Source organism: Lipotes vexillifer, unplaced genomic scaffold (assembly GCF_000442215.2).
Source record: "Lipotes vexillifer unplaced genomic scaffold, Lipotes_vexillifer_v1.1 scaffold2036, whole genome shotgun sequence".
Classification (NCBI taxonomy): domain Eukaryota; kingdom Metazoa; phylum Chordata; class Mammalia; order Artiodactyla; family Lipotidae; genus Lipotes; species Lipotes vexillifer.
The window spans coordinates 293,435-305,477 of record NW_006787290.1 but is presented as its reverse complement, the minus strand read 5'-3'; the positions used below and the strand labels follow the sequence as shown (position 1 = coordinate 305,477).

At 50.2% G+C, this 12,043-nt stretch overlaps 2 protein-coding genes across 2 annotated transcripts in view; both read left to right on the top strand.

Annotated features, from left to right (window-relative positions):
* LOC103074614 (sodium/potassium-transporting ATPase subunit alpha-4) overlaps positions 1–6,167 on the top strand; it is a 29,417-nt gene extending 23,250 nt beyond the window's left edge. The window contains 4 exon segments of the mRNA XM_007459936.1: positions 2,785–2,869; positions 2,872–2,983; positions 5,791–5,882; positions 6,139–6,167. Coding sequence (XP_007459998.1) covers positions 2,785–2,869; positions 2,872–2,983; positions 5,791–5,882; positions 6,139–6,167 — 318 coding nt within the window.
* A 3,711-nt stretch (positions 6,168–9,878) lies between these two features.
* The window catches only part of CASQ1 (calsequestrin 1), a 9,312-nt gene continuing 7,147 nt past the window's right edge, over positions 9,879–12,043 (top strand). The window contains exon 1 of the mRNA XM_007459935.1: positions 9,879–10,413. Coding sequence (XP_007459997.1) covers positions 10,135–10,413 — 279 coding nt within the window. The 5' untranslated portion in view covers positions 9,879–10,134. The remainder of the gene's footprint in view (positions 10,414–12,043) is intronic.

Genomic DNA, 12,043 nt, shown 5'->3' with positions numbered 1-12,043 from the left:
CCTGCTGTCTGTTGTCTGTCCTTATCTTCCTGGGTCTTTTTGGCTTCCTTGGACCTGGAAGTCTACTTTGTCAATCAACTTTTGGGGGCTGATTTCTGGTTTTCCAGGTTCTAATCATCATTGTCCCAGAAATGAGTGCTGGGTCCACTTCCTCCTGTTATGCTCCTTTTCCAAGGGTAGTCAAAGAGTATGATTTTAAATCTGAAAATGTATTTTCTTTGTATATCTCTTCCTTGTTCTTCTAAACTTTTTAAACTTAGAGGATGCGTCTCTGTATTAGTCATGCCTAACACCCAAGATGAATAAGGTCCAAACCGAAGCCCTCCAACCAACAATATTTGCTTAAGAATTTTAGTGAGTATGCCTGTTTGCATCTGTGAACACTCCCATCCCAATTTCTAAGACAGTGGGAGATGTGACGCCAATTTTTGCTAGAATCATAGGACCACAGAGTTCACACAGTCTACAGAGGACATTATGGTCTACTGGAAAGATTTAGTGGCTTGCTTAAAGTCCCACAGTGAATCCCTATAACAGTTGGACTAGAAATCTGGACTGATTCCTGCCCGGCACTTTCCCACTTCACCATGATGTCTCCAAACCAAGCTAACTGCAGGTCTCTCAAAAGTATGTTAAAATCGGGGCTGTTGGAACATTGCCCCTCATACACAGTAGGCTTCCACTATCTGAGCCTCATGAGACCAACAGATGTCAATGTTCCCAGCTACCAACACTGCTCCAGGGTCCAAAGATGCCCAGAGTCCTCATTGCTATGTACCTTGTCAACATGTCCTCAGTCCTCAGATCAAGCCCCTTGTTAGTTTTATATCTTGATACCATCTCCCTGCTACCAAGATGAAGCTTGACACACATGTTTATTTACAATAAATTAAAGATAATTAATTTGAATTAACGTCAAATTACATCAGTGGTGTCTTGAGATATGGCAAAACGGGTTGAGAACAATTGCCCTGCGGAATAAACGCCATAAAGGCAAGGTCTCTGCCTCTTCCACTGCTGTAATCTTCAGATAATCGAGTATAGAGCTGCCTACCCAGGGAGTACCCTACATACTGCTAGATAGCTCCATATCTTCTAAATACCTCTAGCAGTAATTCCATTGATCACCATGCTTTCATTCATTCATTCAGCAAGTATTTGTTGAGCATCTTCTATGCACCAGGTACTATTTTGTCCCTGGAATATAGTAGTGAACAAAAATGGCCAAGTTACTGCTCTCATGGAGCTTATATTCTAGTTAGGGGCACAGAGTGGGAGGGGAGAAAGATAATAGCCAAATATGTAACATATTTGGTCCATGGATTTTAAGTCCAAGTCCAAGAAGTGTTGGAATTGGGATACTAGAGTAGGTGAGATGGAAAGATAAAGACAGTGATCAGAGGGAAAAGATTAAATTAAAATCACAGAAAAATTATGGCTACTGGAAAAGACAATGTCTGGAGTTTAACCATGGAAGTAAGCAGCCGGGTGGGGAGTAGAGGATACAGTTGGAGGAGAAGATTAAGACTGTGAGACCATGGTACGGGAAGGATCATCAACATGTATATTTAAATCTCCAAATCCAAGGACACAGCAGTTGGAGTGATGGTGAGTCAGGAGCTAAAATTTTCAAGTGTTGATGGGAGTGGCTCAGTTTTGGTAGCTGGCTGCAGGGGATAGTGGTGGTATGATCTGATGCACGGAAATGTGCTGACAGGTCTCATTCTAACTTCAATGCTTGGCTCATCGATTTCCAGCCTTTGTTTTCTAATTGTTTAGGGCTCTATATTTCCCTCCAAGTACAACATTGACCACAACCCATGAGGTTCTATCTGTAGTGTCTCATTATTGTTTAGTCCTACATATTTTCAAATTCTTTATTCGACCTACAAGTTATTTATAAACATGCTGTTTTATTTTTTTATTTTTTTATTTTTATTTTTATTTATTTATTTTTTTTGCGTTACACGGGCCTCACTGTTGTGGCCTCTCCCGTTGCGGGGCGCAGGCTCAGCGGCCATGGCTCACGGGCCCAGCCGCTCCACGGCATGTGGGATCCTCCCAGACCGGGGCACGAACCCACATGCCCCGCATCGGCAGGCGGACTCTCAACCACTGCGCCACCAGGGAAGCCCTGTTTTATTTCTTTTTAAATGGGCTTTTTCTCCAGTCTAATTCAGATGCTCCTCTCCCGTGTTTCCATAGCCCTCTGTCATCTCCCTCTTGTAACCTACCTACTGTGCTGACATAGCATATTTATCTTCCCCACTGGACTCTAAGTTCCTTCTGTGTAAAATGTGAATGAAAGAATGAACAAATGGATGAGTGAATGCCTCCCATCTGGTACCACTCTCCGGGTATCCCTTTCCCCTCTGCATGCAGATTCCCCTCCGGCCCCATCTTCCTTACCTTTTTCCTCTGACTCTGTTTTCCTCTTGAAGTCCACCTTCTTCTCTTACACCACCCTTCTTCTTAGTAAATATTTATTGAGCCATAGTACCTGCCACTCACTGAACGAAGCATGGGGAGAGGACACACAGAGGTAAGTAAGACAAGGTGCTTGCCCTTGAGGGGCTCTCAGTCAAGGAAGGCAAACATATAAACAACTCACAATTACAACATAGAAAGTGCTAAGACAGAGATACACGTGAAGGGCGGCAGGAACCTAAATAGGGGACCTATCTCAGCCTTGGGGTCCGGGGAGGCAGGAGAAGGAAGAAGCCTTTGAGGCATATTTGAATCCCTCCTGACACTGACGGCTCCCCTCTGCCCACCCTCCCCCAGACCTATGAACAGCGCAAGGTGTTGGAGTTCACATGCCAAACTGCACCCCTAACTCTCCCTCCCAACCTCCAACACCCCCTTAAACATTTCCTCTCAGAAACAGGATCCTAATATTTGGGATCCTGGAGGAGACGTTCCTGGCTCCTTTTCTGTCCTACACTCCAGGCATGGATGTGGCCCTGCGAATGTAACCACTCAAGTGAGTGAGGGGAGGGGTGCAAGGCGGGGCGTCGCTGGGCACAGAGAGAGCACATGGGAGGAGGCGTGTTTGAGCGGGGAAGTCAAGAGGAGAGCAGGCTCTACTCAGTGACGTAGAGAGAACTGCCTGTGCTCCCACAGCGCATCCTATCCGGGGAGAAATTGGGGACTGTACCAAGTGATCGCAACCCAGTAGACATGCAAACTTAGCAGATTTGCCAGTGCTTAACAGAGTGGTACCTTTTCTATGATAATGTGTGGTATAGCTGTCCCAGGCTACACATTGCTTGGAGCTGGTGTAATCATAAAACAGCCTAATCTATGCATGGCTAACTCTGCTGTACTTCTGCAAATCCGTTTTAATGTGCATATAGGTGGGTGGACACACTGAAATTCTTACTGTCTGGTACCTTATTTGGTTCAAGTCCCAAGTTTTCGTTTCTTTGTTTTCTACATTAGTATATGCTTGTGAAACTTTTCCATTTAACATTTTTATAAAGAAAAAAGCAAAACTCCCATGTCATTCCCACTCCTCCCCCACCCTGCATTGGTAACCTCTATTAATAATTTAGTGTGTAGTCTTCCAACTGAGTTTCTATGTGTTTACACACTTTGCTCACCTTTCTGTCCCTTGGAGTGTTTTACACAATGCTTTGTATTCTGTAGCTGCTCAATTAATGTTTAATAAAAGACACTGGCACTGCCCTTAGATACTGACAATTCCAGGTTTGAATTTTGGCTGTACTGTGTATTATTCTATGACCTTGGACAAGCTGGTAACCTCTCTGAGCCTCAGCTTCAACTGTAAAGTCTCAATAACACACACCTGGCAGATTGTTCTGATAATTACAGGTAGAAATGCATATAATACATGAAGCATGGCATTTGGGTCCCGGTGGGCACTTTGTTAATAGTAGCTCAGTTGTTGCTGCTATTAATGTCAACATATAAATGATAGTAAACGTGGTTGAGCGTTAACTGTGCTCCCAAACACTCTTGTACATACCTTGACCATAAAACTCATCACCTAATACTGTGATTATTTATTTTGTGTGTTCATCTAACCTCTTTTCCCTGATTGCTTGAGCTTCTTGAGATCAAAGACCATCATGTCATCATTTTTATTTCCCCAGGACCTAGCACATACACAGAGTAGACATGATAATTGTTGTTGAATGAATGCATGACTGTATGTCTGTAACTGTTTATATTGGTTGAGGGGTGTATGTGTGTGTGTGTGTGTGTGTGTGTGTAATGAACCATGGCCTAGGCCTGCCCTGTCCAATATGGTAGCCACCATCCTTATGCAACTACTGAGCTCTTGAAATGTGGCTAGTGAGACTGAGAAATTGAATTTACAATTTTAGTTAACTGAATGTTAAAAGCTAAACCAGTGTCAAATATTTTTCAATTAAATACAACTTTATTGTTTTGGTTAGACTACATTTTCCTTTAATCACTGAAAATTTAGTGTCTGACTTGAGATACACTGTCAGTGTGAAATGCTCACTGGATTTCGAGGACTCGGGATAAAAAGAAGAATGTAAAATAACTCATTAATTATGGTTTTTTTTTTTTTTTTTTTTTTTTGCGGTATGCGGGCCTCTCACTGTTGTGGCCTCTCCCGTTGCGGAGCACAGGCTCCGGACACGCAGGCTCAGCGGCCATGGCTCACGGGCCCAGCCGCTCCACAGCATGTGGGATCTTCCCGGACCGGGACACGAACCCGCGTCCCCTGCATCGGCAGGCGGACTCTCAACCACTGCGCCACCAGGGAAGCCCTATGTTTATATTGATTACATGTTGAAGCAATAATATTTTGGATATTTGGGGTTAAATAAAATATTAAAATTAATTGCACTTGTTTATTTTTACTTATTTTCATGTGGCTACTAGAAAATATTAACTATCACATGTGGCTCACAGTATATTTCTTTTTTTTTAATAAATTTATTTATTTTATTTATTTATTTTTGGCTTTGTTGGGTCTTCGTTGCTGGGCGCGGGCTTTCTCTAGTTGCGGCGAGCGGGGGCTACTCTCCGTTGCGGTGCACGGGCTTCTCATTGCGGTGGCTTCTCTTGCTGCGGAGCACAGGCTCTAGGCACGCGGGCTTCACTAGTTGTGGCACACGGGCTCTAGAGTGCAGGCTCAGTAGTTGTGGCGCACGGGCTTAGTTGCTCTGTGGCATGTGGGACCCTCCCGGACCAGGGCTCAAACCCGTGTCCCCTGCATTGGCAGGCGGATTCTTAACCACTGTGCCACCAAGGAAGCCCTCACAGTATATTTCTATTGGACAATGCTGCTCTAAGCCATCTCTCTATCATCCAAGGGACAAATGTGGTCCTGATTCAACCCTTCCCCTGAGTCCATCTTCCTGGTCTATAGAAGAGATTCAGGAAGAAAAAGATTTCACCATCTTTGCAATATGGAAGAGTGTATATATTCCCTGGCAAGATATACCCCACATCTAGTCTCAGACCCATCCTGCTTGGAGTTTGTGTGTGCAAGGTCTAGAGAACCCAGAAAGCAAAGGAAGTCTCCCTCAGCGACTCCAGCTGGTCGACAATCTCTGTGAGCACTGCATGTACCTCTAATATGGCATTTATCCCTTTCTGTTCTCACTGGCTTTTTATGCTCCTGTCTTGGGCCGCTCCGCCCTCACTCCCCAGGCTCTGACCTCCTCAAAGGTAGGGATCAACCTCCCACACAACAAACGAAACACTCGATTCCCGGGCACTGTTCTCTGCACCTGCCTTTCACTGGCCCCTCTATCTCCACCCCCGCTGACCAGCTTTTGCTCTCTTCAGGATAACCTGGTGGCTCTGTGCCACTCCCTACAGCGTCCTCATCTTTGTCTATGATGAAATCAGAAAACTCATCATCCGTCGTCACCCTGGCGGTGAGGCTCCCCTGCACCCTGGCCTGAGCGTCCTGAACAGCTGCCCCACTCCCCCTGGTTCCTCCAAGCCCACTGCCCTTCTCCCCAGCTCACTGCCCAGCCTGTGCTGTGCCTGGACACTGCCCTCTAGTCCTTGACCCCAGCACGCAGCTCCTTCTAACCCTCAGGGCCCTGCCTTCCACCGTCAAGCCTCACCCTTCTGTTTTTCTCCCCTTGAGGCCTTCCCCAGTTCGCTCTGGTCTCTTCTCTTCCACAGGCTGGCTGGAGAAGGAGACCTACTACTAAACTCAACAGAGGAAGATCTTCACATGACATCAGGGTGTCCTGAGCGCCAGGTGGGGGAGGGTTGTGGTAATGAGTTTGGGAAAACTGAGAGTGCACATTAGTTGGGGCAGGGAGATGCCAGGAGGAAGAACCTTGGATGAGAGAGACAGGTGATCCTAGGGCTGGGTTAAGGGCACCATGGATAGGAGATGAGGTGGGTTGAGGGGAGCCCAGCCTGCATCTGACTGGAGCCCAGCAGGGGGCTCAGTAGCCAGTCAAGAGAGTAAATGTTTGCAGCAGCCCTTAGCTCCTGGATGTGTCGCATCTGATTTTTGGAGAATGGGGATTACTGAGACGCTCTCTCCCTAGATCTTCATGGGAGCCAGGCAGGGGAAGTCTTTCAGGGACCAGAGTCGAGGCTGGGAAGGGATCAGAATCAAGCATCCTTGCCCCTTGAGGGCTACCCCCTCAAAGTCACTCTCCAACCCGACAGAGAGCAAGGACATGACAAGTCCTGGGATCAGAAAAACAGAGGAGGTGAGAGAGGAGCAGGGGAGCCACACGTTACAGAGGGGCCACAGCGCCCACTCAGTTCCTCAGATCAACTCACAGACTCATAGACTTTTCGTGCTAGACCTTATTTCATGACGAAGAACCTGAGCTCCAGAGAGGTTAAATGACTTGGAAGGGGCCACGTGGTGAGTGGTGAATGTGGGGCCACTGCCCTGCCTCTGAGGAAGGGATTGGTGTTCCCATACCCCCGGTCATTAGGGCATCTCGACCCCATCCCAGGCCTCAGCTGTTTTCTCTGGCGTAACCTTGAAATAGAGGCTGGAACAACGCTGAATGGATCCCCGTAGCCTTTACTCTAGGCAAAGCACCCACCCCCTCATGCCCCAGCTCCACACAGGTGATGGATGTTCCCCAAAGCCTGGCCTCCGAGCCTGGGTCCAGCACTTGCTGCGTCTCAGGCACGTGAGGAGTCCCTGCGAGCCTTTCTCTCCTGCCCACCCTTGGCCGCAGCTCTTCCTTCCTCTTCACCCACTCGCTGGCTTTTGCTCTGTGAGCTGGTCCACTTTACCCTGTGGATCGGTTCACTCTCAGCCTTCTTTTAGAGGAGAGGGTTGGCTGTGCCGAACAGCATACAGAGAGACAGAAATGCTGAGAAAAGCTGGTGGAAATCGTAGACTGTCACCAAAAACAAAGCACATGTGTTAAGTGACCGCACATTCTGTCTGGCGGTAGACAAAGGCCTTACTCACACCATCCATTAATCCATACAACAAATACATTCTTACCACCCCACCCGGTTTTATAGATGAGGACACCAAGGTCTGTCTGATTGCAGAACATGTGCCCTCAACCACTTTTCAGGCTAGTCCTATGATGAAGGCTGGGCCAAAAATATACCAATGCAAAAGAAGAAAAATAGGATAGTGATAGAGGAAGGGCTGTGGACGAGTCTGGAGGATGAGAGGCCATGGACTAGCAAAGGGAAGGCTGTCGTAAGGTACACCAGCCCCTCTCCCCCTACATCGGGCCCTCCTCAGAGGTCTCTCTCCCACCTGCTCCCCTCTCTCCTCCAACACGAGGTCTCCTAGGGACAGGGCTGTATCAGCCTGGGGTCCTTCCCTGATGCTGACAGGGCTGAACCAGAGCCCAGAAGACGGAGGGGCCAGGGTGTGTGTGTGAGGTGGGGTGGGGGAGCATGGAGGGGCCAGCTCCTCAAGTTTCAGTAGCAGGAGCTTTGGGTGTCTGGTGGGTTAAAAATACAGAGGCCCCAAATTAGGGTCATTTGATATCGGTGGCTGAGCCTCAAGGCAGGGGCCTAGAGGGAAGGATTTGAATAGAAAGTATAGAGCAAAGTATGGGAGAGGAGGACAGGGAGGAGGGGAGTGGTGCAGCTGCTGGAAGGGATCCGGGTGGCTCTGGAGAGCCAGGGCCAAGGAGAGGGAGGAGGATGGGATGAAACAGCCTGGTAGCTGCAGAAGCGGAGAGGGAATGGGCCAGGCCTGGGTCACCGTTTCGTCCCATCTCACACCCTGGGGGTGCGAGAGGTCAGATTCAGGATGGAACGAGTCTAAGGTCCCAATGTCTCTGTCCCAGTGTTCCCCTCTCCTCCAGAGCGCAGCAGAAGGAGAAGTTGGGGCTGGACGTCATCTAGGTCACACACGTCCGGGCGGGTCCACCTGTCTCTCCTGCTGTCTTTGCTCTGGTCATAGGGCTGTGGGCACATTGGTCACTCTCTTGAGATGGGTTCTGAGGTCTCTCCAGCTCCAGCATGCCCTGCCTAGCTACCTCTGGCCTCTCCTGTGCCAATGACAGCTGTCTCTCCTGGACCCACTCCTGCCACGTTCTTGAGATTTTCCCTGGCCTTCCTTCCTTAGCCGTGTAAGGTCTGCCCTGTGGGAGTGCGGAAAGGTCATTCCTCTAACATAACTTCATGGTGCAAAACACCTGCTGGGCCTCCAACATCGTTGACACCTCAGGGTGGGCATGGGGGCTTCTGACTTTGATCTAGCCTCTCTCTGGTCTCCCTCGTGCCTCTGCTTACCTGTGCATAAGCCCTGGAGGGCCGTGAAGAGGGTCCTTGAATGTACCCAGAGCTGAGCCCATCCACTCCGCCCTCACCCCCAAGCTGGGATCCAGGAATTTAGAGCCCCTCTGCACCAGCTCTGCTTTGCACAGAATTAAGCAGCATCCTTGGTTCCGGGCACAGGGCCCCACCTCTTGATGTTTCCCAGTGTTCATTTTTTTCCCTACCGTTGATACCTGAACCTTTTTGTCTCGTCAAAGACGTAGGAATGAATAGTCACAATTTGCTCTCCTTGGAATCATTCAGCCAGGGGAATCCTCCTTCCCACTGTGCCCTAGAAAACCAGTCCCATAGGATCAGAGTAGAGAGTACAAGCAGGAGGCAGCAGCCGAACGACTTTCTCCTTGTCCTCTCGGGTCTGTGGGCAGAGAAGCCCCAGATCCGCATCTCCAAGGACTCCAAGGGCCAGCACTTCACGCCCCACGCTCCGTCCTTCCTCTGCATACTCCAGTTAGGAGTGTTGAGTGAAGCAAAGGAAACTGGCTGGAGCTGAGCCAGGGCGCCAGTCCTGGACTCGGCTCCATCTTTTATTCAGAGAATGACCTCATCCTTGGTCTTGGTTCTTTAAAGGGAAGTGCAGGGGGTCTCTTTCCTGCAGCCTGGATTGCATTTGTACTCCCCCCCACCCCCTGCCCGCTTCCTCCACGGGATCAAAGAAACAGACTTGACCTAGAGGAGAGTCCCAGGTTTTAGGACTTAGAGGCAATACCACATTTGCCCCCCTTTTTACAAATGGACGACAAATTTAACCTCTGACCCAGAATACCTCCTCCTCTGCGGGCCCCATTTCCCTCTCTCTGAGTACCCTTGCCCTTGCTCCACTCTCCCTAATTACCCCCAAGCCTCCCCTCCCCCAGCCCCAGCTTCATTTACCTCCGACTCATCTGGTCTTATTTTTAGCTCCAGCTTTTTTCTTCCTTAATATGGCGATGAGCTCCTAGGCCGGTGTGGGGACAGGGGCCCAGGAGCCCTGGACATTGGGGGGGAGGGGGAGGAGAGGAGGCTCTGGGAGTCTGGGTGAGAGGTGTTGGAGGTAGGACGATCCCGGCCCTCACGGGGCCGTCCTGGCCTCAGGAGGTTATCCGTCTCTCCTGCCAATCCTGGAGACATATTTAGACAGGACCAGGTGGGGGCCGAGGGGTGCCAACCTCAAGGGCAGCTCCGGTTCCCTCCCCGCCCCCTGCTCCTAGCCCTCCCCTGACCCTGTTTCTCTTGGCTCTGTCGGCAGTTTCTCCAGGACCTATAGCAGTGTCCTCTGTCCACTGCTCTGGGCCCTTCCTCACCCCACCCCCACCGTGAGCCCCTAACTCAGGATTTGGGACCCAGTGGCCCCTCCTTACCCCAGCTAACCTCTTCTGGACCAGGAGAGCCGACCCAGATCCCACTACCTCCATGAGTGCTGCAGACAGGATGGGGGCCAGAGCTGTGCCCGGCCTGCGGCTGGCACTGCTGTTACTGCTGGTGCTAGGGACACTCAAGTCAGGGGTGCAGGGGCAAGACGGGCTGGACTTCCCCGAGTATGATGGTGTGGACCGTGTGGTCAATGTCAACGCAAAGAACTACAAGAATGTGTTCAAGAAGTACGAGGTGCTGGCACTGCTCTACCACGAACCCCCCAAGGACGACAAGGCCTCACAAAGACAGTTTGAAATGGAGGAGCTGATCCTGGAGGTGAGTGGCAGGCTCCGCAGGCCTGCAGGGCAGCCCAGTCCCTCTCTGCACCCCTCTATCTTGCAACTCCATGTTGATCTTTAAGAGTGGGATCTGGGTGTGAGGGGCAGGGCAGCAGGACCCTGTCTCGACCAACAGGACCAACAGGACCCAAGCGGCGTATGACCTTAGCCAGAAGAGAAACAGATTCAGGAACCCCCAAAGTACCACCGTAGTCAGGCAATTTTAGGAGGGAGGGGGGTGCTGCAGGGGGAGTCTCTCCTCCATGCTACAGGAGGGTGGTAGTACTAGGTTTGGCTAGGACTGGGGTGACCCTGGAAGGGGGGCAGAAAAGGAAAAGAGGTTCTTCAGGGGAAGGGGAAGAACTGCAGTACACCCCCAAATCTACTTTCCTAACCAAAACGTACCCTCTCTCCATACACTTTAGGGGCTGCACCCCAAAGAGTTCCAAACTGAGTGTAAATTTAAATGTTATTGACATTTTGCTTGCATGTCATTGATTTAATGGCTAAAGGTTTAATAGAGCCCACCGTGCCTCCCACTGGCCTCTCAGTCCCCTCCCCCTGCCATCTGCCCCTATTGGACCAAGCTGGGCACCCCGATTGGAAAATTCTTGTGTTTGGAGGAGGCTTCACCATGCCTTCCCCAACTTCTCTTTGTGGGAAGATTCTCCTCACCCCCAAGCTGACCAGAGGCCCAAAGGAGAGAGAGAGCCTATTGTGACAAGAAAAAAGCCCATGTTTGGAGATGACTGTAAAATGTGGTCACACAGCCCTCCAGAAGCCAGGATGTGTTGCAGTCTCCTTGTCCAAGCTGCTGCAGCCCCTCCTCTAGTTTGGCAGGATGGAGAGGCCCCAGCTTGCCCAGAGCTTGGAGTATTTCAGGGCAAGACACCAGGACTGTAGGTTCTCATTTCTGTGTGCTCCTGCCGGGTGCTGGAACCTGCCGCCTGATTAATGAGCAGAGTATTTTTATCCTGAGTGCTGAGCATCCCTGGCCATCCACCTGTCCCAACCTCCTGAGAATCCGAGCGCCCCGAGTCTCTGTTAGGTGGGGTAAAGCTGCAAACCATGCCCAAGGCAGGGTGCATCAGGGTTGAGAGCCCCGCTGGGAGGCCCATGAGGACAGGGACCTAGGGTGTGACTCTCCGTAGCCTAAGGACAGCTTGAAGTAGAGAGTGAAAGGGAAAGTCCCACCCCATTGAGGAAAACTGGGCCTATTTCATCTCTAATCTCTTTGTCAGTCTCTCTGCCTCGAGGGTGACCAGTGGTGGCCACGGTGACCTCTACTCTCAGCTCTCCGCAGAGCCCCACGCCCCCCACCCTCTTGCCCTCCAAAATTCTCCCCATTGGGACTCACTCAGAAGAACCCCAGGGACGTATAACATCACCCCCACACTGAGCGTGGTCTTTGATCAGTATGGAGTACAGGGCTCAGCTCCGAAGGAGGAAAGAGCCTCAGTCATCCTGAAGCTAGACCCCTCAGCATCCCTAAGGAACCTGGAGGTACATGCACAGTGCCTTAAAGTTCAACATAATATGCACATTGTAAATGAGCAATAGGTGTTCAGGAGTTAAAATTGGACCACAGACCAAAAGGGTGGAGGGGGGTGTGGTAGGGAAAGTGGAGA